This window comes from Panthera uncia (assembly GCF_023721935.1).
Source record: "Panthera uncia isolate 11264 chromosome A3 unlocalized genomic scaffold, Puncia_PCG_1.0 HiC_scaffold_12, whole genome shotgun sequence".
In the NCBI taxonomy this organism is placed as follows: domain Eukaryota; kingdom Metazoa; phylum Chordata; class Mammalia; order Carnivora; family Felidae; genus Panthera; species Panthera uncia.
In genome coordinates, this window is record NW_026057579.1 from 14,613,228 (window position 1) to 14,638,456 (window position 25,229).

Sequence of the window (25,229 nt, forward strand, 5' to 3'; positions counted from 1 at the left end):
ACACACACACATACACACACACACAACATCTTTATCCATCAATGGACATTTGGGTTCTTTCCATATTTTGGCTATTGTTGATAGTGCTGCTGTAAACATGGGGGTGCGTGTGCCTCTTCGAAACAGCACACCTGTATCACCTGGATAAATACCTAGTCGTGCAATTGCTGGGTCGCAAAGTAGTTCTATTTTTAATTTTTTGAGGAACCTCCATACTGTTTTCCAGAGTGGCTGCACCAGTTTGCATTCCCACCAGCAGTGCAAAAGAGATCCTCTTTCTCCGCATCCTCGCCATAATCTGTTGTTGCCTGAGTTGTTAATGTTAACCATTCTGACAGGTTTGAGGTGGTATCTCATTGTGGTGTTGATTTGTATTTCCCTGATGACAAGTGATGTTAAGCATTTTTTCATGTGTTGGTTGGCCATCTGGTTGTCTTCTTTGGAGAAGTGTCTATTCACATCTTTTGCCCATTTCTTCGCTAGATTGGTTTTTGGGTGTTGAGTTTAAGAAGCTCTTTATAGATTTTGGATACTAACCCTTTATCTGATATGTAATTTGCAAATATCTTCTCCCATTCTGTCAGTTGCCTTTTGGTTTTGCTGATTGTTTCTTTTGCTGTGCAGAAGCTCTTTATTTTGATGAGGTCCCAATAGTTCATTTTTGCTTTTGTTTCCCTTGCCTCAGGAGACGTGTTTAGTAAGAAGTTGCTGCAGCTAAGATCTAAGAGGTTTTGCCTGCTTTCTCCTCGAGGATATTGATGGCTTCCTGTCTTCCATTTAGGTCTTTCATCTATTTTGAGTTTATTTTTGTGTATGGTGTAAGAAAGTGATCCAAGTTCATTTTTCTGCATGTCGCTGTCCAGTTTTCCCAACATCATTTGCTGAAGAGACTGTCTTGATTCCATTGGATATTCTTTCCTGCTTTGTCAAAGATTAGTTGGCCATATGTCTGTGAGTCCATTTCTGGGTTTTCTATTCTGTTCCACTGATCTGAGTGTCTGTTTTCATGTCAATACCACACTGCCTTGATGATTACAGCTTTTTTCCTTTAATTTTCTTTTTAACATTTACTTAATTTTGAGAGACAGAGAGAGAGTATGAGCAGGGGAGGGGCAGAGAGAGAGGGAGACACAGAATTCGAAGCAGGCTACAGGCTCTGAGCTGTCAGCACAGAGCCCGACGCGGGACCCGAACTCACAAATCGCGAGATCATGACCTGAGCCGTAGTCAGACGCTCAACCGACTGAGCCACCCAGGCGCCCCGATGATTACAGCTTTGTAATTCTACTTGACGTCCAGGATTGTGATGCCTCCAGCTTTAGTTTTCTTTTTCAAGATTGCTTTGGCTATTTGGGTCTTTTCTGGTTCCACACAAATTTTAGGATTGTTTGTTCTACCTCTGTGAAGAATGTTGGTGTTATTTTGATAGGTATTGCATTGAATATGTAGATTGCTTTGGGGAGTATTGACATTTTAACAATATTTGTTCTTCTTATCCAGGAGCATGGAATATTTTTCCATTTTTTTTGTCTTCTTCAATTTCTTTCATTAGCTTTCTAATGTTTTCAGTGTATAGGTTTTTCATCTCTTTGGTTATATTTATTCCTAGGTATTTTACGGTTATGCCCACATTTTAACTGGGTCATTTGTTTTCTTACTGTGCAGTTTTAAAAGTTCTTTGTATATATTTGGATACCAGTCCTGTATCATGTAATATGTTTTGCAGAGATTTTCTCCTGGTCTGTGGCTTGTCTTCTCATTCTCTTAACATCTTTCACAGAAAAGTTTTTAATGTTAATTAAGTTCAACTTACCAATTTTTCTTTTAAGGATCATGCTTTTGGTGTTATATCTAATATGCTATCCTCAAACCAAAAGATCACCTAGATTTTTTTTCCTATATTATCTTCTAGGAGTTTTACAGTTAGGTTTGCCTTTCACATTTAGGCCTGTAACCAATTTGAATTAATTTTTATGAAAGGTGTAAAAGTACAGTTCTAGAATTATTTTTCACATGGATGCCTATTTGTTCCAGCACCATTTGTGGAAAACACCATAGTTTCTCCATCAAATTGCTTTTGTGCCTTTGTCAACTGATGATATTTGTGTCTCTTGTGTTTCTGGGCTCTCTAGTCTGTTCTACTGATCTATTTGTCTATTCTTTTGCCAAAGACACACTATCTTGATTACTGTGGCATTTTTTTTTGTTTTTAACATTTTCTGGTTTTACTTTGATATAACAGACATGACGCTAAGCTAAACGTGTACAGTATGATTTGATACATACATATATTGAACAATATTTACCAAAATAAGGTTAGTTAACACACCCTTCACTTCACACAATTATCATTTTTTTGTTGTTGTTACAACGAGAACAAACAAACAGATACATAATCATAAATACAGAGAACAAACAGGTGGTTGCCAGAGGGGAAGGAGTTGAGGGGTGAGCAAAACTGGTGAAGGGAATTAAGAGGTACAAGCTTCCCGTTTTAAAATAAGTAAGTCACAGGGATGAAAACACAGCATGGGGACTATAGACAGTTCTACTGTAGTAACATCGTATGGTGGCAGGTGATAACTATATTTATCATAATGAGCACGGCTTAATGTACAGAGTTGTCAATGTTGTACACCTGAAACTGAAATAACATGGTATCTCAACTCTACTTTGACAGAAAATAGTTCTTCAAACTTCATAATTTTATCTTAACTTCCCTTGTCTGCAGTATGATTTGTCTCTTAATTTTAAATTCCTCTTCCCTTGATATAAAAATTATTTTCTGTTACCTACTTTTCCCTCAGAATGTTAAAAATAGATTGGTTATTAGGAACCATTATAGTCATTCTCCTCTAATAACCGGTCAACATCAATTGCTAATGTTTTTTTCAAAAAAAAAAAAAAATTTTTTTTAACGTTTATTTATTTTTGAGACAGAGAGACAGAGCATCAACGGGGGAGGGTCAGAGAGAGAGAGACACAGAATCTGAAACAGGCTCCAGGCTCTGAGCTGTCAGCAGAGAGCCCCGACGCGGGGCTCGAACTCACGGACCGCGAGATCATGACCTGAGCCGAAGTCGGCCGCTTAACCGACTGAGCCACCCAGGCACCCCTGTTTTTTTCTTTTTAAAAACATCAAATGGGGGCGCCTGGGTGGCTCAGTCGGTTGAGCGTCCGACTTCGGCTCAGGTCATGATCTCACGGTCCGTGGGTTCAAGCCCCGCGTCGGGCTCTGTGCTGACACCTCAGAGCCTGGAGCCTGCTTCAGATTCTGTGTCTCCCTCTCTCTGACCCTCCTCTGTTCATGCTCTGTCTCTTCCTGTCTCAAAAATAAATAAAACATTTAAAAAAAAAAAAACATCAAATGAATTATATGAATTAATCAGTCTAGCACAGCTCACACATTTCTTTACTGCTAGTATGGATTCAGTGATGAATGATGCTACAGGAAAATGATAATATAAAGTGCTTACCTCAGGCCTTAGAGAAGGAAGAATAACAATTTCTTGCAAGGCTTGTTTTGCCAACTCTTGTCCAGCTATATCATCAAATTTAACAGCTGTTCCACTAAGAAAGAGAATTACAGTTAGCTCCACAACAAAATATGCTTCAGTTACTACCATATGAAATAAAGTTATTTTTTTGAAATACAGTTATTTTTATGTTAACTGTGAAATTATAATTAAATCGGTAAAACAATGGTTTTCTGCATTTACTGTAACTGAAAACATAAAAATTAAATAAGTATATTAGACAAGATACTTTATTTTTTTAAGTTTATTTGAGAGACAGACACACACACACACACACGGAGAGAGAGAATCTCAAGCAGACTCTGTGCTGTCAGCATGGAGCCCAATGTGGGGCTTGAACTCACAAACTGTGAGATCATAACCCGGGATGAAATCAAGAGTCGGTCGCTTAACAGACCAAGGCTTCCAGGTGCTCCTAGACAAGATATTTGTTATCTATTTTACTTATATTAAATAAATTCAAAACTAAAACCATTAAATGAAACACTTTAGATGGCAAAACTTACTTGTCCACAATTTCGTTCATTATAAGGTTAGCAAGGTTGCTGTCCACATTCCTAAAATTCTTCAAGTCTTTCTTTTTGCGAACAGCAGTTGTAGGGGTAGAAGGTTTATTTGTTCTGTTTGTTTTTGGTGTACTCTTAAAGGACACAAAATTATAATGTAAAAATACAAACAACAGTTTTCACAAGTAAATTAACCTCAAAGTTCACAGAATTAAAAGCTTAACAATAGGAAAAAGGATATAAAAAACCCAAAACTGTGTATTTACTCCAATGCAAAATGGTATTAACTACAGAACTACATTTGGCATGAAGTGGGCTTACAAGAGGATTTAATACAGAAAGATTTAGATACCATAAAATAAAAAGACCCTATGATAATTTTGATTATTGTTAGAATTCTAACAAAACTCTGTGGTTAATGTTATAAAACATGTACATATATTTAAACAACTGAGTAACAAATTTAAAATGAACTCTATAGCATTACATAAAACAGACTGGATAAGCAGTTTACTACACAATACCGAATTAGGTCCAAAGGGAGTTAAAGTAAGATTTACTTTTTAATAGCAAGTTGTCCTTACAGATTTTTTTCTTGTAGATTAAAAAAAAAATTACATTCCGCTTGTATAAACTTATCAATGCTTTAAGATATTATAAAGTATTTGTTATTATCTTAAGCAAGCAATTAAAGTTACTATCTCCAAATACCTTATGAGTTCCAGCTGCAGGACCAGGTCCCTGTCTCACTCCAGAAACCATGGATAAACCACTACAACTAGGTGCTCTGTGGTGGCCTGAAAGACCTGTGGATCCAGTTTTCATAACTGTTTTTGAACGAGGCAGTGAATTACTAGTGTGTGTCAAGGGATCTTTTCTTTTCGGAACAGCTCCACTTTCTATCAAAGAAAAAGTACAATCGTCATGGATAGAAAACTGCGGCTAAACATTATAAAATAAAGATGGGTACAAATTTGCAAAACTAAGCTAAATACTATTTTTTTTTTTACATTAGCAATATTTCAAAATAAGATTTCAATTAGACTATCTACTAGGGTGGTCATGGGGTTATCACTTGTTGGACAAGATTATGGGTATTTAGGTTTTTCCTTTTCCTGATGTATAATAGTCTTATAAGGAATATTTATTTGTAATAAAAAGAACCACATTTATTTGTGGGGACAGGAGGAGGACATAAGATTACCCAAAGTTGCTGAATATTTAAAAAACAAAATGCAATAAAGGCATTAAAATTATGTTGTAGAAGAAGTGGGGGGGGGTGGGGAACACTGCATTACCTTGTTCCAAACTTTCAAGACTATAAAATAGTATGAAAGTCCACAGTCTGTGCCCACCAAAGGAAATAATCAATTAATTTAATATCAATCAATTTTTAATTTAAAGGGTACAAAGACGTGGTTTTTATATGCTGAGTATTCTATGTGCTGTATATATGTAAATAAACACATATAAAACATTTTCAATTAAGCTTAAAAGGTTACCTGACCTATCTATATTGCACTTCTACATACGTTACAGGCTTTCAAATGTTCAAATCTTACTACTTCTAATATTTTTATATACTCCCTAACAAACATCAGTTTATTAGTAACAATGTTTACAGTAAAGACAAATGTTAAATCAGTCAGCAAATTAGAACAGCCTAAAGACAAAAACCTTATTTTTGTGTTTTTCATCAAATCCAAGTGTTTTAAGGAAACTCAAAGGAAGAGAACTTTAGAGTAGAGAAAGGTGATCAAGAGGTTCTTCCAGTAAATAAATGTAAAGTTCTGAACCATATGTTCAAAGAACTAGTGGACAGTGACCCTAAAGGACAAAGCAGGAAAGCAATCTAGAAAAGGGGAAAATAATAAGGAAAGCAAAGGTGTGAAAAAAGAGCAAAATCTGCTCTTATTGTCACAAACTGAACAAAGCAATGTTTACTTTCATAAAATTTAAGTCCTGGACATGAAACTAATACTGAAAAAGTCACCAATAAAACTAGCCAAGATGTCACAGAACTTAGGAAATGAGTATCTGTCCCCCACCCCAAAATAAAAAAGCATGTGAGATAAGATAAAGATTCATTTCAGAGGGAAAAAAGGAGAGGGAGGGGTGCGTGAGTGGCTCATTCAGTTAAGCGTCTGACTCTTGATTTTGGCTCAGGTCATGATCTCTCAGTTTGTGAGTTTGAGCCTTGTGTCAGGCTCTGCGCTAAAAGTGCAGAGCCTGCTTGAGATCCTCTCTCTCCGTGTCTCTCTGCCCCTCCCCTACTCAAGCTCTTTCTCTCTCTCTCTCAAAATAAATACACATTAAAAAAAAAAGAGTGGAGAAGAATTTCTTCAGACAGTAAACATACAGTCCTAAGATTGTAAGTGAATAGAAATTTCCACAAGGAACTAAGAGAACAGACAGCACACTTTTCATAAAAAATAGCAAAAGTTTAGTAGGCAACAGAGTAGGTAGGTTCAAAACACGGTAGCAAAAAAAAAGTGTTAACCTATTATCATTAAAAAAAATTTTTTTTTAAGTTTATTTTTGAGAAAGAGAGAGAGAGAGACAGTACGAGCAGGGGAGGAGCAGAGAAAGAGGGAGACACAGAATCCAAAGCAGGCTCCAGACTCTGAGCTGTCACCCAGACCCCAACACAGGGGTCAAACTCACTAGCCGTGAGATCATGACCTGAGCCGAAGTCGGACACTTAACCAACTGAGCCACCCAGGCATCCCAGGATTACTATCTTTCTTTACAAGCCTTTCAGTATTTCTTTTCTAATCAACCTTTTGAGGTATAATCTATGAGTAATAAATTGCATCCATTTAAAGTGTATAATTTGATTGAGTTTATAAAGATATACTTTAAAGATGACAGGATGCCTGGGTGGCTCAGTAGGTTAAGCATCCAACTCTTGATTTTTGCTCAGGTCATGAGCTCATGGGTAGTGGGACTGACCCCTGCCTCAGGCTCTGTGCTGGCTGTGGAGGCTGTTTGGGATTCTCTCTCTACCTCTATCTCTGCTCCTCCCCCTCACACTTTCCCTCTCAAAATAAATGTTAAAAAAAAAAAAAAAGATGAAATAGCCACTAAAATCAAGATATAAAATGTTTCCATCCTACCCAAAAGTTTCTTTGTACTCATTTGCACTGCATCCCTTATTGCCCCTGGCCCTACACAAACACTCATATGCTTTCTGACAATGTTGGGGTCACCTGATTTAGTAGTTTCTATTGATCTAGGATCAAGGTCATTGAATCTCTCATATGACATCTCCAATATGCTGTTGAGGTTATCTAGTAATTTTTTTTTATTTTAGCAAGTATACTTTTCAACTTTAGAATTTCCATTATCTTTATTGTATAGTATGTTATGTGCTAAGTAAGATCACAGGTTTGCTAACTGATGCCGTATTTTTTTTTTATTTAAAAAAATTTTTTTTAACGTTTATTTATTTTTGAGACAGAGAGAGATAGAGCATGAACGGGGGAGGGTCAGAGAGAGAGGGAGACACAGAATCTGAAACCGGCTCCAGGCTCTGAGCTGTCAGCACAGAGCCCGATGCGGGGCTCGAACCCACAAACTGCAAGATCGTGACCTGAGCTGAAGTCGGACACTTAGCCGACTGAGCCACCCAGGTGCCCCCTGATGCCGTATTTTAACTCTTTGAACACATTTAATAATAGCTGCTCTTTTTTTTTTTTTTTTTTTAATTTTTTAATAATAATAGCTGCTCTTAAGTCTTTGCTACATCAACAACTGGGCCCATTCAAGAGTCAATTTCTATTGACTGATTCTTTTCTTACAAAAAAAATTTTTTTTAATGTTTATTTATTTTGGAGAGAGAGAAAGAGAGAGAGAGTGTGAGCAGAGGAGAGGCAGAGAGAGGGAGGCCCAGAATCTGAAGCAGGCTCCAGGCTCTGAGCTGTCAGCACAGAGCCCAACATGGGGCTTAAACTCACAAACTGTGAGATCATGACCTGAGTTGAAGCCGGACACTTAACCGACTGAGCCACCCAGGCACCCGTGACTGATTCTTTTTTTTTTTTTTAATTTTTTAATGTGTATTTGTTTTGAGGGAGAGACAGAGCACAAGCAGGGGAGGGTCAGAGAGAGAGGGAGACACAGAATCCAAAGCAGGCTCCAGGCCCTGCGCTGTCAGAACAGCGCAGCCCGATGTGGGGCTCAAACTCAAGAACCGCAAGATCATGACCTGAGCCGAAGTCAGCCGCTCAACTGACTGAGCCACCCAGGCGCCCCTGATTCTTTTCTTAAGTAACGGTCACACTTTCTTATTTCTTTGCATGTCTAGAAATTCTGAGTTGAAAACTGGACACTACAGATAACACACTGAAGTAATATGTAGACTTTAGCATAACTATTTCCTAAGAGAGATGAAATAACTCATCCATGTGAAACATCACAGAATATTCCAGGAGTGTGTGACACTCGTAAAACAGGCCTGAGTAAGCAAGTTCATTGACTAGGACTCGATGGGTATCAAATACCAGTGCTGCATTAATTAGCTGTGCAGTTGGTAAATACCCCCATCAAGAAAACAGGATAAAACAGATCACTATGGGAGGGGGGGATGGGCTAAATGGGTAAGGGGCACTAAGGAATCTACTGCTGAAATCATTGTTGCACTATATGCTAACGAATTTGGATATAAATCTTAAAAAATAAAAATAAATAAATAAATATAAAAACTGATCGCTAGGGATTTGAAATAAGATGGTTTGATTTTTTAACATAGGTATCAGGAAGAGAAAGTTGCTTTTTTGTTTTGTTTTGGGTTTCTTGCACGGCAGAAAAATACAATGGGATCTCACATGTGAAATGAAGTAGAAGAGAAGCAAGAAAACAAGGCAAAGGCATACCAGCTCTTCAGGGCTAGAAAATTTTGCTGTTTACATTGGTGGATTATTAGGATCTCAAATTTATGTCTTAGAAACTTAATTATTTATATGTGGTAAATTCTTACATTTCTTGGTTTTTAAAAAAAGTTCCTTATGAAAATGTCAGCTCTTCATAGCTGGGCTGAGAGAAACAGGCAAAATATTTATTTCTAAATTAGAAATGGTGTTTTAAATCATGTACAGGAAGGGGGGCACCTGGGTGGCTCAGTTGATTAAGCGTCTGACTTCGGCTCGGTCATGATCTTGCGGTTCGTGAGTTTAAGCCCTGCATTGGGCTCTGTGCTGACAGCTCAGAACCTGGAGCCTGCTTCAGCTTCTGTGTCTCCCTCTCTCTCTGCCCCTCCCCTGCTTGCACTATGCCTCTCTCTCTCAAAAATAAATAAACCTTAAATATTATTTTTTTAAATCATGTACAGGGAGGAAAAGGAATACAGCCAGTCACAAGGGGCTCTGTACTAGAAGACCAAACCAAAATGAGAACTCCATAAGAGAGAAGTAAAGCCAGAAGGGAACGATTTGATAACCTATTGTCTCCAGTCCACTTACCTTAATTCTTCTTAATTGAAGTCTTGAAGGTTTGTATTATGTATGAATAAAGAAGACAGTTGTCTTATAGTCTAAACTAAGGTTTTTCTGCTACAAATTGAACAAAGCAATGTTTACTTTCATAAAATTTAAGCCCTGTACATGAAACTAATGCTGAAAAAGTCACCAGTAAAACTAGCCAAGATGTCAGAGAACTTAGGAAATGAAGATCTGCTGTAAGCTTCTGTAGGAGTTGATACCCCAAAGTTCGTGGAAAACAAATTTAACCCATAGTTAATAATAGTATTCTAATATTTCCCCTTACTATGTGAACTCAGCTTCAAATTTTTCCTAAGGTACTATGATAAAACGTTCATGCATAGTAATTAAAATTGTAGAATTAAATATGTGCAATTAATATTGATATTTAACAAAGAGAAATTAAAATTTCTGACTTAAAAAACACCACTTCATGAAAACTTGGTACAGGTATGCATGAAAAAAACCACAAATGCTGAAAATGCAACAGAAACAAAAGAATATTTTAATAGCTTAGGAAAATGAACCTTCATATTTTATACTCTCAAAAATGGGTGGTTGCAAAATAAGCAAATAAAGTGTGTTGAGAACGGTTATATCCTATTTGCTACATATTTATATACCATGAATGACAGGGATACTGTATTTTCAACACAGCCCTGTGAAAACAAAAGCCAACGAAATAAACCATTATAAAATCAAATCAACATTATCAAGTTATATAGGACTCTACTCTGCATGCAAGCTTTATTATCTTCCATGTTAGTTAACCTAAACCCACCTGACTGGAGATGTCCATTGCGGCATGTCAAGTTAGTACTGTCATTATAGACATCCGTTTGGGACTTGGAAAATTGCAAAACTGGTTGCAGCTTCTCTATGCAACAGAGGCAGGTAAAAAAAAGAACAAAATAAATAAAAAGCAAAAACACATAATGAAAAAATAAGATGTACATGTGAAAATAAAAAGTAATTCAAGGTGTTAGAAGATGAAGGATTTTGGCATTTATATAAAATTATCTTAAAAATATCATTAGTAAAAACTCAGACATTAAAATAGCAACAGAAGTTCACAACTGGCTATTTTCAAAATATGCTTTATATAGGTGTTGTAACCTGAAGCAGGTTTCATATTACCACTATCACCAGCAAATATTTTCTGAGTATCTAATATACCCACATCATTATGTAGGGGAATAGCCTGGAGACAAAAAAATGAATATTGTTTTTATCATCCAGATACTTCTTTAACATGGCTGGCAACTTACAACACAATTTTTTTTTTTTATTTTTCATTTTTATTACAACACAAATATATTAAAAAAAAAAAAAGATTGTATAGGAGCACCTGGGGTGGCTCAGCTGATTAAGCATACAACTCTTGATTTCAGCTCAGGTCATGATCTCATGGTTCATGGGTTCAAGCTTGGGATCCTCTCTCTTCCTCTCTCTCTGTCTCTCCCCTTCTCGCTTGCACTCTCTCTCTCTCTCTCTCAAAAATAAATACATTTTTAAAAAGAAAAAAAAAAGACTGTTTCAATCCTACCCTCAATTTCAAGTAACGACAAATCCTCTCAAGACCCAGGTCGCTATGTCTAGCACCTCAGGCCCAGGAGGGTACCATTTTGTGCTATCTTGCCCCTCTCTATCACTGATGCACTACCATTTCCCCATTCAAGTCATCCATACTACTAGTTGACCCTGTTTACCCTGCTTCACCACTTACCAGCATGAACTTGCTTTAGCCTCAGTTTTCTGAGGGTCTCAAAGATTAAACAAAATAATATACAGGAAGAACCTGCTATGTGCCCCTATTCATCACAGGGGCCCAATTCTTACCATAATTATTTTGTTGCAGTACTCCCAACTGTCATACTGATTCTTTTCTTCTGTACTAGGAGCTCAATGAATATACGAAAAAATGTAGCACATACATGCTAACTCTCCTAAACTTTCATTTCTAAGGTCAGACAAGCAGGCGCCATGCTTGGTTTATGGTACAACCACACATGCCTTTGGGACAGGTTAAATAGCAGCTACCCTTTCTGCACAAAGCACAAAGTACTGAACTGTTTTTGTATCCTAGAACTGGCTGATACAATATACCTTGGAGCTTTTTGTTGTTGTTGTTAGTTAACAGATAGGTCATCTGATTTTTCTCAATGATAATACTTTTCAAATCACTGAGAAAGAAACCATTTATGTTGGTAACAGACATAACTTAGAAAAAAACTGTAAATATCTTCTTTATCAATTAACACTCCCTTCACTGAAATGTAACAAGAAGATCACGTATACATTCATTACATACTAAACATAAAGTAACTAACTCCTTGGTTTTGATAACTAATAACTAGGAATAAAAAGCCAGAGAAGTTGTTTTGGTGTGTAGGGTTTAGATTTATAGGTGTGGAAACACACATATACACAATACTACTATACTGCTAATATGAGCTTGCTCCAATTCATTTTTGTTAAAGAAAGTAAACTTAGTTTAATGCTTCTGTTTAGAATCACTAAGGTTGTATAGATTCATTAATGATTTAAAATAAAAGCATCACCTTGCTTCTTGGCTCCCACACAACCATCCGAGTCATCTACTTTATTAAAAGGAAAATATTACCACGTAACTTTTCTGTTTAAAACCCTTTAGCAGCTTCCCACTGCCCACAGACCAGAGCTCAAACCTCTTGCTATATAACATTAAGGCCCTCCATGATCTGCCTGCATCTCTCATACTGGAGTAATCCTATGTTCACTTCTTCTCCAGCACCCTTCCCTACTTGCCATGCTATTTCTTACCCAGAACCTCTGTTCATACTGTTACTTCTTCCTGAAATGTCTTTTCTTCCAAACATTCTTTACAGCTTTGTCTTTTTTGGGGCACTTAGGTGGCCCAGTTAGTTAAGTGTCTGACTCTTGGTTTTGGCTCAGGTCATGATCTCACAGTTCGTGAGTTTGAGCCCCGCATCAGGCTCTCAGGCTCTGTGCTGACAGTGCAGAGCCTGCTTCGGATTCTCTCTCCCTCCCTCTCCCTCTCTCTCTCTCTACATCTCCGTCTCCCTCTCCCCCTCCCCCTCCCCTGCTCATACTCTTTCTCTCAAAATAAATAAACTTAAAAAAGAAATAAAAGTAATTTAAAAAAGAAAGCTTTATCTTTTTTAATCTCCCCTTTAGGTTTCACTTCTTCCAGGAATATTTCTCAGACACCTATTTTCCACCTCTATAAAATATTTGTACACCTCGTCCTGCAGTAATGATGATTCATCTATTTATGTATCTGCCTCAGCCAATATATCATGAGAGCCTTAAAGAGAGGAATGTTATATCCAATATGTCAGTATATCTATCTGGTCAACCTTCATATATAATTATAATCCTACCACTTGTTACAATTTCTCCTCATATTATGCTGGTCCAAGCCTCCATCATTTTTCTCCTAGCTTACTACAATTCAATAGTGATCCAACTTGTTCTCCCTGGCTCTACCCTTGGAGCCTATTAGCAAGGTGATCTTTTCAAAATTTAAGTCAGAGAGGTGACTGGGTGGCTCAGTCAGTTAAGCATCTGACTTCAGCTCAGGTCATGATCTCACTGTTTGTGGGTTCAAGCCCTGTACTGGGCTCTGTGCTGACAGCTCAGGGCCTGGAGCCTGCTCAGATTCTGGGTCTCCCTCTCTCTCTGCCCCTCCCCTGCTCACACTCTGTCTCTCTTTCTCTCTCAAAAATAAACATTAAAAAAAAATATAAGTCAGATTATGTCATTCCTTTCCTAAAAATCCTGTAACTGCTCCTCTTTTCAGAGATGGCAAAAGTTCAAATCTTTATGGTGGCCTATAAGGCCCTGCTTGTTAGGATGAACCTCCCTGCCCCATCAGTTCTCTTACCTCCTCTCTACCATACTCTCCTGGCTGGGGCACACTGCCCTCTTTGCTTCTTATCAGACACACCAGGTATGTTTTCTTAAGGTTTTACATCAGCTCTTCTCTCTGGACCATTCTTCTCCCAGAGACCTGCATGGCTAACTCCTGTCATCTTTTCAAAGAGGTGTAATTAACCATCCTATTTAAAACTAAAAGCTCAAACCACCTCCCATCCACTCCTAATCCCCATTACTATGTTTTATTTTTTTCTTTTTTTTCCACATATTTATCATCTTCCAACATACTGTATAACTTAATTCTTTTTTATGTTTATTCCCTACTGTCAGTCTTCCCCCTGCTGGAATAAAAACTCTATGAAGGATGGATCCTTGTCTATACCCTAACATTTATATGTAGAACATGGTAATCGCCCAAAAACTATTTGCTGAGGGGCACGTAGGTGGCTCAGTTGGTTAAGCGTCTGACTTCAGCTCAGGTCATGATCTCGGGATTTGTGAATCGAGCCCCATGTGTGGCTCCACGCTGACAGTGCAGAGCCTGCTTGGGATTCTCTCTCTCTCTCTCTCTCTCTCTCTCTCTGTCCTCCCCCGCTTGTGCACTCTCTCCCTCAAAATAAATAAAGTTAAAAAAAACAAACAAACAAACATTCGAGGGGTACCTGGGTGGCTCAGTTGGTTAAGTGTCCGACTTTGGCTCAGGTCATGACCTCATGACTCGTGAGTTCAAGCCCCACATTGGGCTCTGTGCTGACAGCTCAGAGCCTGGAGCCTAGTTTGGATTCTATGTCTCCCTCTCTCTCTGCCCCTCCCCTGCTCACACTCTCTCTCTCTCTCTCTCACCAAAATAAATAAACATTAAAAAATTTTGCTGAATTACTAAATAAATTCAGTTAATATCATTGGCACTGTACCTGGTACAGAGTATAGATTTAATAAGTGGATGCTGAATGAAGCTATTTATTTTTTTACAAAAGGGTAACCTCCAGGTATGCCAAAATTATTTATGGTTAAGCTTTGCTCGAAGGCTTACTAACTTGAATCTAATATATATGAACTCTTCCCATTTTATCAGAGAGTCTGCATCCTCTCTAACCAATCTGTAGGCAGAACTCTTAGTATGATTCTCCATCCTAACTAGGTAACTACTGGGCATTCCACCTCTGAAAAGTTCCATTTCTCAACCAATACATAGTATATAAATATGCTCTACTATGCACGTGTGCACAACTCTTTTTTACTGTCTTTGGTAGATACAGTCCTAGACTTTGAGATCTCAGAAGACAGGAATATGTTGAGGCCTCTATTCCACCTCTTCTTTTTTAAAGGAACCTCTTGCATGAACGGGCAAAGAGCACTTTTGAGGATGACAACAGACAATGACATCCAAAATATTAATTCTTTTAATGCCTAGCTTGTTACAGATTCTCTTTTCATCCTAGCACAAATAAGAAATTACAAAGCCACATTAAAAGACAAGTCTATAATAGATGAGATGCTTCCAATAATTCATCATATCACATCTTCAAAAGATAAATCAACCAACTCCTAATTACTCAATTAGAAACATGCTACTAAATGTGCCATAATTAAACTTAATCTGCATTATAGATATGATAATTTGTACATACAGTGAAAGGCATTATAGCCAAAACATAGAAAATACCAAGTAGAACAATTAATTATTTTACTACAATAACCTTTGATATTATATTTAATTTTACTTGATACACTAGTGATCTTCACATAGGAAGTAAGAAGACAAACTCTGTCAGCCATAGACACCAGGCGAACATTGCCTTGTTAATTACCTGAAAACATTAAAGGCTTCTTTTTCATCTCTGTGGGGCAAAAAATTTACCAACACAATGGGTCATATAAGAATGAATGAACGAATGAAATATTTACATATGCATGTGTAAATACATTTTTCCACAAAAGCAAGGTGGTGATTACAGATAGATAAGGAGGTGAATAAAAACCAGCATTTTTGAGTACTTACTATGGTCTCTGTGACTGTCACAAATATAGTGAGATAAGTATTATCTATTAGCATATTATAAATGAGATGAAAAAGGCTCAAACATGCTAAATAACGTACCATAAATCACAGAGTAATAAATATATAAGGTCTATCTGTTTACCAAATATATACTTCTATCAAAACAAGTTATGGTACAGAATCACCCAAGAAGGATGGATTTTAGTTCCACTTTGTTTTAGGGGTAGATTTACCTTAAAAAAATAAGTTTAAAATCTATACCTTCAAAGAGAAGATGAAAAGTTTCTCTTTATAGACCTATTCAAACTGGTAAATGCAGGAAGAATGACAGAATTATATCACTAAGCATCAGTCATCAATTGCTACTACTATCACAAAATGCCAGAAGTACTGACAAATAAGCATACAACCACCTATCAGATGAACTTGGATATTAAAAGAGACATATCGTATGAATCTTCTGGAGATCCTGATTCAAAAAATTACCAGAAAAATACTAAGTTATTCAATTATGAGATACTAACTAAACATTATATTATGCATTATATTACATTATATTATATATTATATATAAATTCTATTTGGACACTAATCATTTATTTGGCTATGATTTTTTTGTTAATATTAAAAGAAATATTGGTTATTTTTTAGATGTGATAATGGCATTTGATAATTTTATTTTTAAGGCATTTTTAGAAATACAATAGGAAATATTTATAAATGAATTAAAAAAATGTCAAGAATTTGTTTCAACATAATATGAAGGGGTGAAAGTGGGTATATATGCTACCCACTTTCCCCCCTTCATATTATGTTGAAACAAATTCTGTACATATACATATATACATATATATGTATATGTATATATACACGTACACACACACTGGAGTTGGCAAACTTTTTCTGTAAGAAGCCAGATAGTAAATATTAAAATATTTTAAAAAGCTATATATCAAAAGGCTTTGAGAGATTTATGATCTCTGTATCAACTACTCCACTGTCACTGTAGCATAAAAGCATCCAGACAGTATCTACAGGAATGAGTAGCTGTGTGCCATCTTATAAAAATAGGTAGTGAACTGGGTTTAGCCCATGGGCTGTAATTTGCCAGCCCTTGAATATAGATACATCAAGACTGACTAGGAGTTGATAACTATTAGAGCTGAATGATGGATAATTAATTCATTATACTCTTCTATTTTGTATATGTTAGAAATTTTCTGTAAGTTATAAAAAAAAGCCTAGAACACATTTTTAAGATTGATCTATTTCCATCTAATTTTAAAGTTTCACTGAACACACATTTCAAATACATCTCATTCCAGTTATACAATTCATTAAGTGATACCTAGAAGTTGTAAACGGTCCTTGGCCATAACCAAATTAGTCATCATTTTAGCTTGAAGGCGTCTAGCTCTTTCACACTGTTCACCTGAAAGAACAAAGAGGAAAAAAAGTGAAAACATCTACATTTCCCTACTAATATTACTTCAAGATAAAATATTATCGGGGCACCTGAGTGGCTCAGTCGGTTAAGTGTCTGACTCTTGGTTTCAGCTCAGATCATGATCTCACAGTTCATGGGTTTGAGCCCCACATCGGGCTCCACACCACGGAGCCTGCTTGGGACTCTCTCACACTCTCATTCTCACTCTCACTCTCTCTCTCTCTCTGCCTCTCCCCTGCTCTTGCTCACTCACTCTCTCTCTCTCTCTCTAAATATGTAAATAAACTTAAAAAAAAAAAGAAGATAACATATTATCCCAACTAACCTCATGGGGAGTCATAGTCTTTATAATGAAAAGAGTATCTTTAAAAAATCAGTTACATTCCTTTTGATGGTTTCAGATCTACTGTTGTATTTCATGGATTTCATGTGTTATTTCATGGATTTTGAAGCATATCTTTTCCCCTACATTTAAAAATCTTTCAAACTGAGATGGGTTTTACAACCAGTACCAACTTACTAAAGCTATCAGCCAGGCTGCAGTCATGCCACAGTCTGTCATTGCCTGTGCGTGAACAAATTTGGTCATTGATGTTAATATTGCTGTTACAGCTTTGTCTAAATAGGATGAAGACAGTACATTCAATAAGGTAAAAGTCAAATTCAAAGTGATGATAAGAAGAGAATGTGTCATATTTTAACTGACACTGTTTTTTCTCTTAGTGGTATAATCAAAGGCATTTTCGATTCAGTGAAGTACCATTTTTCTTATAATTTATTTTCTTCTAGCTCTTCTTCTACACAACTGACAAGGAAGAGCAAATACATTCTGTACATAATTCATAAAGTCATGCTCATAAACTCATGAAAAGTCTCAAAGGCCTAACCTCCCATATATACTTGTTCTATTCTGCTCTCTTTTCTATAGGACACCAGTAGCTAGAGAAGTAGTCAAAAAGGGCAAAGAAAAAAAACCTGGCAGACATTAGACATGTTGCAATTACTGGGGATGAGATGATGTAAGTAGTAGATATCAGCCAACCAGATAACAAATATCCCTGGGTGGACTGATCCATAAGGCTAAGATTCTCATCCTATATAATTTTTCCTTCTGAATTTATTTTATCTATGATAACTAAAATATTTTACTTATTTAATAGTGATACCCACATACTGCACAATAGTCACAGCATAGTATTTTAGAATTCAGGCTCTGGTGTCTCCCTCTCTCTGCCCCTCCCCCGTTCATGCTCTGTCTGTCTCTCTCTGTCCCAAAAATAAATAAAAAACGTTGAAAAAAAAAAATTAAAAAAAAAAGAATTCAGGCTCTGAAGTCAGATTGCCTGGGTTCAAATCTTGACTCTACCTACCACTTGCTAGCTATGAGACCTTAGGCAAGTTACTAAACTTCTTGGTACTTAAGGTTATTTATGTAAAAAGTAACAGTAATAGCAGCAGCCTCAGAGTGTGGGGTTGTGGTGAAAATTAAGAGATAACACACATGAAGCACACACACTGATGCCTGGGCACACAGCACAGTGTAAAATAAATGCTGCCTATATAAAGATAATATTAGACTCTAATTTTTAATTTTAGGTGATAGGAAAGTAAAGATGAAAAATAATTGCTTTGGTTTTAAAATGCCAAGTGTACATCAAAGTAAGACATTTACAGCTCATATTCTAACATGCAGTCAAGCATTACCCTTAAACACAAAAGGGAGTCTGATTAAACCATTCCTTCCTGCCTTGACAATGAGGGAAGGACCAGTTTCAAAACAGAGCTAAAAATGAGGCTAAAACATCTCCAACAGTGGGTCCAAGGAGGACACATGTAATATCCTGGTTTTTGTCAGAATGCTATAGGTAATCAAGTTTGAACACAGGTAATAAAGCATTAACTGTAAGTCTATACACATTAATAATAACACTTAAAAATCTGTCAAATACTTTCAGTAAGTAGCTGGATCTGAAATCAGGGCAATCACATGAATATTATTTGGGATGGCTACCAAACAAATGTAAATAAAATCTTACCTTGTCCTGTAACTATGACAGCTATTCCTTTTTCTAGTTCTTCAATACCTTTCTTATACCATTCCACAGCTTGCTCCTTTTGTCCTGCTTTAAAACAGAAATAATTATTTGTATATATACTAGGCATTACATACTAGAATATACTAAACATTTCCCAAATCATGCTGTTATTAGATGATATATGAAAAAGAGGACTGTGATCAAATAAATCTGAGGAATATTACTATATGACCTCTTGGTACCTTTAGCATCCTAATGTGTATACATTTCCCAAAGGGGAGGTATAGACATCAATATTTCTCAAAATTTTAGGGTTGAGTCCTTTGTTTATCATCTCATGGTATTGATGCTTGTAACCACTGAAATACTGTACTATGGAAAGAAATTTTAATTAGGGAGAATTTATTTTAAATAATGGTATTGAAAATACATACAGTTAGAAAACATAAACCTGTTTTCAATAATGGGGGAAAAAAGCACTATTTAACCAACCCAATTGTATTCAAATCGGATGTAATTTGTTCATTGTTGGGTGCCTCCTTTTTGGAGTTAGCTTTTATTTTAAAAATGATTGCATTATGAGAACTGATACATGAGATTACAAGTATGGCATTTAGTAAATGTCTATTTTCTTTCAAACAAATGACTGGTTTACAACATTAATTCTTGATCCAAGTTAAGCCTAAAAAAGACCTAAAAATTCAGCATAATCAGTATGTATCAATTTGTATGTAGAATATTTCTATAAAGTGTATGTATGTAAAGTGGTAACAACCACGTGCAAATCTCATTGTTTTTGAAAATTAATTTCTTAGTCTTTAGAATCTGAAAAGTGGCACAGAGATACAGTAAAGGTGGAAATCATCTATCAGAACTAAGTTTTTCTTTTTTTCCCAACTTACGTCCCCATTTAATCAAACAACAGTTCCCATGTCATTCCTTAATATTATCTGAAATTTCAAAGCCAGTAAAATATCATGACTCCCTTGATTAACAAAAATGAAGTAGTCTTACCAGAAGCACCACACACAACTAAGTAATGCTGTCCCCTTATGAATGTGTACCACCTACTCCTTCCATCATCCCCCAAATAAATCACTAACTAGATTCAGCCCCTGGGATGGGGTAATTTCTTACTAATTGTAGTGCCACTAGTATTTCACACAGCTTCTAGGCCAGAATAATGACACATGAAGAAATTATTAAGCATTTGTTATAAGGGTGGGTGGCTCAGTCGGTTAAGCATCCAACTCTTGGTTTAGGCTAAGGTCATGATCTCATCGTTCTTAAGTTCAAGCCCCACATGGGTCTCCATGCTGACAGCATGGAACTGCTTGGAATTCTCTCTTTCTCCCTCTCTCTGTGCCCCTCCCCACTCACTCTCAAAATAAACTTAAAAAAAATAATTTCTTACCTACCAATTCAATTCAAATTTCTTACCATCCAATTCAAATTATTTGGATGCTGACCTTCCTATTTTTTTTAATAAAAAAACCTATTTACATGTACTTTTGGTTTTTTAATTTGAAAAAGAGGGAGGGAAATTATAGAAAACAGTAAAATAGCATTTGCATTCTGAGTGGTGGGAAATGATAACAATGTCACATTTGCTTAAACATTTTTTTTCATAAATTACAATAATAGATACAAAAGAAGTTTCTTTTTTGTGCCTCTTCCCATTTCCAAGCTCCTTTCCTTTCTAGAAACCACTATAATATATTCAGTGAGTATCTTTCTAGTACATGTTTTTCTATTGTACCTATTTTATTTGTACCATTTAAAAATTTTACATCGCTTTTGAGTTCTATGTTGCCATATAGAGATCTACTTCATTCATTTTGACTTCTATATAGTATTCTTTAAAAAAAATTTTTTTTAATGTTTATTTATTCTTGAGAGAGAGAGACAGAGACAGAGCCTAAGCGGGGGGAGGGTCAGAGTGAGAGAGGGACACAGAATCCGAAGCAGGCTCCAGGCTCTGAGCTGTCAGCACAGAGCCCGAAGTGGGGCTCAAACTCACAAGCTGTGAGATCATGACCTGAGCTGAAGTCAGATGCTCAACCGACAGCCACCCAGGTGCCTCTCGATATAGTATCCTTTACCATCCTATAATTTATTCGACTATTTTTCTATTAAAATATATTTAGGTTATTTCCAGTGTCTCAGTATTTCAAATAATGCTGCAATAAACATGCTTGTACCTGTCCTTGTACGTATATGTGCCAATTTCTCTAGGGTATGTTTAAGGGGTAGAATTAATGAGTCATTGTTCAGTTCATTTCCATCCACCAGAAATCAACAAACTACTTTTTGAGAGTGCTTGCACCAATTTCCACTCCTAATAGCAGTGTATGACACTTACCACTGGCAACATCCAAATAAATGTTTTAAGGAGGCTGAGTAAATTACTATCTGCAAATGAAATGACTGATTACAGATAAATTCACGTGCTCAATACTCAATTACCTAACATTTTTTGATAAGAGGTAGTTGATTTGCTGTATTAATTGAATCTCTAAGTCAGTATGATAGTAGAAAATGCATAAATAATTATTACAAGACTTATAAGTACAAGACTACTGGAGAAAGGATAGATATATAGGTCAGTAGAACAGAAGAAAAAGTCCAGAAATAGACCCACACGCATAACATGGATTGACTTTGACAAAGATGACAAGGTAAGTCAATGAAGAAAGAACAGCCTATTCAAAAAATGATGCTAGAATAACAGCCCTCCATATAAAGAAACCTTCATACAACATAGAAAAAATTAACTTAAAATGGATCACAGACCTAAATGTAAAACCTAAAACTACTTAATTGATAGAAGAAAACAGACAAAATTCTTTGTGATTGTGGCTTAGGCAGAGATTTAGAAGATAAAAATCACAAACCTTAAGAGAAAAAAACTTGATAAACTAGATTGCATTAAAATTAAAAGCTGGGGCACCAGGGTGGCTCAGTCAGTTAAGCGTCCAACTCTTTATCTCAGCTCAGGCCTTGATCTCACGGTTGTGAGTTCAAGTCCTATGCTGGACTCTGTGTGGAGCACGAAGCCTACTTTAAAAAAAAAAAAAAAAAATTAAAAGCTCCTGCTCCTTAAAAGACAGAGTTAGACAATGAAAACACAAGCCCCAGACTGAATGGGAGAAAATATTTGCAAACCACTATGTCTAAAAAAAGACATGTAACCAGAATACATAAAGAACTCTTACAATACAATGATAAAAAAAAATTATCCTCATTAAAATATAGTGGGCAAAAGATCAAATAATGTATACTTTATCAAAGACAGACATAACTCGCAAAGAAGCGCGAGAAAAGATGTTCAACATTATTAGCTTTTAGGTAACTACAAATTAAAATCACAAGATCCCACTAAGTACCTAATTTAGAATGGAAAACAATTCCAATACGTCAACTATACCCCCCCCAAAATTTTTTAAAGCACTTAAAATTATAAGACAAAATAAAAATGGACCTCAATATACTTGGAAGGGTGAATACAAAGTACAGCCATTTTGGGAGAAAGTCTGATAGCTTATGATATTAACATACACATGTTTACCACACGACCCAGCAATCCCTTCTTCTTTGTATTTACCCAAAGAAATGAAATGAAAACATTAAAGACCAGTACATGAATGTTTATAACAGCTTTATTCATAAGAGCTAAAAACTGGAAACAATCTAGATGTCCATCATTTAGTGAATGGATTAACAAAATGTGGTACATCCATATGTAGAATATTATCCAGCAGTAAAAAGGAACAAACTACTGGTAAATGTAGGAATGTGGATGAATCTCAAAAACATGCTAAACGAAAGAAGCTAGACACAAAAGGCTACAGACTGTATGAATCCATTTAAATGACACTCAGTGAAGACAAAACTATAGGGACAGATCAGATCTGTGACTACCAGGGGCTAATCGAAAGGCAAGGGGACTGATTACAAAGGGGCACAAAGTAGCTTTTGGAATGATAAAACATTCAGTATATGTTGTTGTTATGGTTACCCAACTCTTTGTAAATACTCACTTAACTACACACTCTTAAAAGGGTTCAATTTTACTGTATGTAAATTATACCTCAATAAATCTGACTCTTAAAAAGTGCAATACTCTTAACATTTATGTAGAAGTATATTCATTGTGGCTTAGAATATTACACCTGAACTACAATCTTCATTACAAGATTAAAATACAAAAATTAGAAAAATATTTTTTTTTTAATATATTTTTTTAACGTTTTATTTATTTTTGAGACAGAGAGAGACAGAGCATGAACGGGGGAGGGGCAGAGAGAGAGAGAGACACAGAATCGGAAGCAGGCTCCAGGCTCTGGGCCATCAGCCCAGAGCCCGACGTGGGGCTCGAACTCATGGACTGTGAGATCGTGACCTGAGCTGAAGTCGGACGCTTAACCGACTGAGCCACCCAGGCGCCCCGTAGAAAAATATTTTTAAAACATCTGTTTAAAGGGATCAATGAGTTTTCAAAACAGTGAAAAGTACCAAAATTTGTAAAGGTACCATTTCATATTCATTAGCATGAATTACTAAAATTACAAAAATTACTAAAATATAGAAAGGAAAAAAGCCAACAGAGGTGGGTCTACTTTCTACTTGAAGCAACTGCCAATTCTGAAAGCAAAAGTGGCCAAGAAACTAAGCAGAGCTTTCAGCAGACTCATAGAACTAAATTGACAAAATGCAAATTCCAGGACATGTCCAGAAAAAATAGTGGCAAAGCTTCCAAGATTTTGGTTGGGACCCTGCATTACTGAAGAGTTAAGAACTAGACCAGCCTGCACAATGGCTAGAAACCATACTTAAATCACTTCACTACCTTTACCCTGAAAGTAAGGGAAACTATAGCCCTTACCGTCCACTGATCACCCTTTTGACTAAACTGTGGCAGAAAAACCAAAGCTTCCAATGGTCTCTAGCACAGAAAAGGCCCTCAATACAGTTCTTAGTTTCCTTTATACATTGTTCTTAACTCTATAAACCCAAGTAATACTCAAACTCAACCAACCAAACTGTACCAAGTCAAGAGAAGAGTGGGGTGGCAGAAACTTACATTCACTGTTGTAGTTGAAATTATTAGCTAATAATTTTAACTACAAGCAAACTACATAATCTATGGCAGTGACCCAAAGGTCAAATATTGTCAACTACCTGTTTTAGTACATAAAACTTTACTGGATCACACCTACTACATGAGAATTTTGAGTAGCTGTGACAACTTAAAATATTTACTAAATATTTACTAAATTCAACAACAAAAAATCAAACGCAACATAAAAACTGACAAAGGACATAAAAAGACATTTTCAAAGTAGATATAGAAATAACCAATAAGCAAATGAAAAAATGTTCAACATCATAAATTAGGGAATGCAAATCAAAACCATGATGAGGCATTGTTTCACATCCATTAGGAAGACTATTATTTAAAAAACCCTAAAACTAACCAATGTAGAGAAATTAGAAACCCTTGCCCACTGGTAGTAGCAACATACAAATGGTACAACTGATGTGGAAAAGTCCCTCAAAAAATTAAACACAGAATTACCATATGATCCAGCAATTCTACTCCTACGCAGATACTCAAAAATACCGAAAGCAGGGAAGCAAACAGATACCTGTATATTCATGTCCATAGTAGCATTATTCACAATAGATGGAAACAACCCAAATGTCCATCAAAAGACAAATAGTGAAACAAAATGTGGTGTGTGTGTGTGTGTGTGTGTGTGTGTGTGTGTGTGTATGTGTGTGTATAATGGAATATTAGGCAGCCTTTAAAAGGAATGAAATCTGGGATGCCTGGGTGACTCAGTCGGTTAAGAGTCCAACTCTTGATTTCAGCTCATGTCATGATGTAATGGTTCGTGGCAGAACACCCGAAGTGTTCTGCACTGGCAATGGGGAGCCTGCTTGGGATTCTCTCTCTCTCTCTCTCTCTCTCTCTCTCTCTCTCTCTCATGCTCTCGCTTTCACTCTCTCTGCCCCTGCCCTGCTTGCTCTCGCTCTCTAAAATAAATAAATTAATTTAAAAAAAGGAATGAAATCTGATACATACTACAACATGGCTGATGAACCCTGAAAACATTATGTTAAGTGAGGCAAGTCAGACACACAAAAAATACCGTATGATTCCATTTACATAAGGTACCTGGAATAGGCAAATTCATACAAACAGAAAGTAGAACAGAAATTACCAGGGACGGAGGAAAGGGGAGAATGGAGAAGGGAATATAGGTGGAGAGTTATTATTTAATAGGTACAGAGTTTCTGTCTGGATTGATAAAAAGTTCTAGAAATTGGGGCGCCTGGGTGG

At 36.3% G+C, this 25,229-nt stretch overlaps 1 protein-coding gene across 3 annotated transcripts in view; it reads right to left on the bottom strand.

The window, feature by feature from the left end:
- SPAST (spastin) overlaps positions 1 to 25,229 on the bottom strand; it is a 51,422-nt gene that overhangs the window by 15,670 nt on the left and 10,523 nt on the right. For 2 of the 3 annotated variants that reach the window (XR_007462429.1, XM_049652335.1), the window contains exons 2-7: positions 18,884 to 18,970; positions 16,749 to 16,832; positions 10,301 to 10,396; positions 4,754 to 4,941; positions 4,043 to 4,176; positions 3,477 to 3,570 (exon numbers count right to left, since the gene is read on the bottom strand). Coding sequence is in view for 2 of the 3 variants with exons in the window: in XM_049652335.1 (XP_049508292.1) it covers positions 3,477 to 3,570; positions 4,043 to 4,176; positions 4,754 to 4,941; positions 10,301 to 10,396; positions 16,749 to 16,832; positions 18,884 to 18,970 (683 nt within the window). In the remaining variant the exon portion in view is untranslated. The remainder of the gene's footprint in view (positions 1 to 3,476; positions 3,571 to 4,042; positions 4,177 to 4,753; positions 4,942 to 10,300; positions 10,397 to 16,748; positions 16,833 to 18,883; positions 18,971 to 25,229) is intronic. The other variant, XM_049652336.1, reaches the window with a different exon arrangement.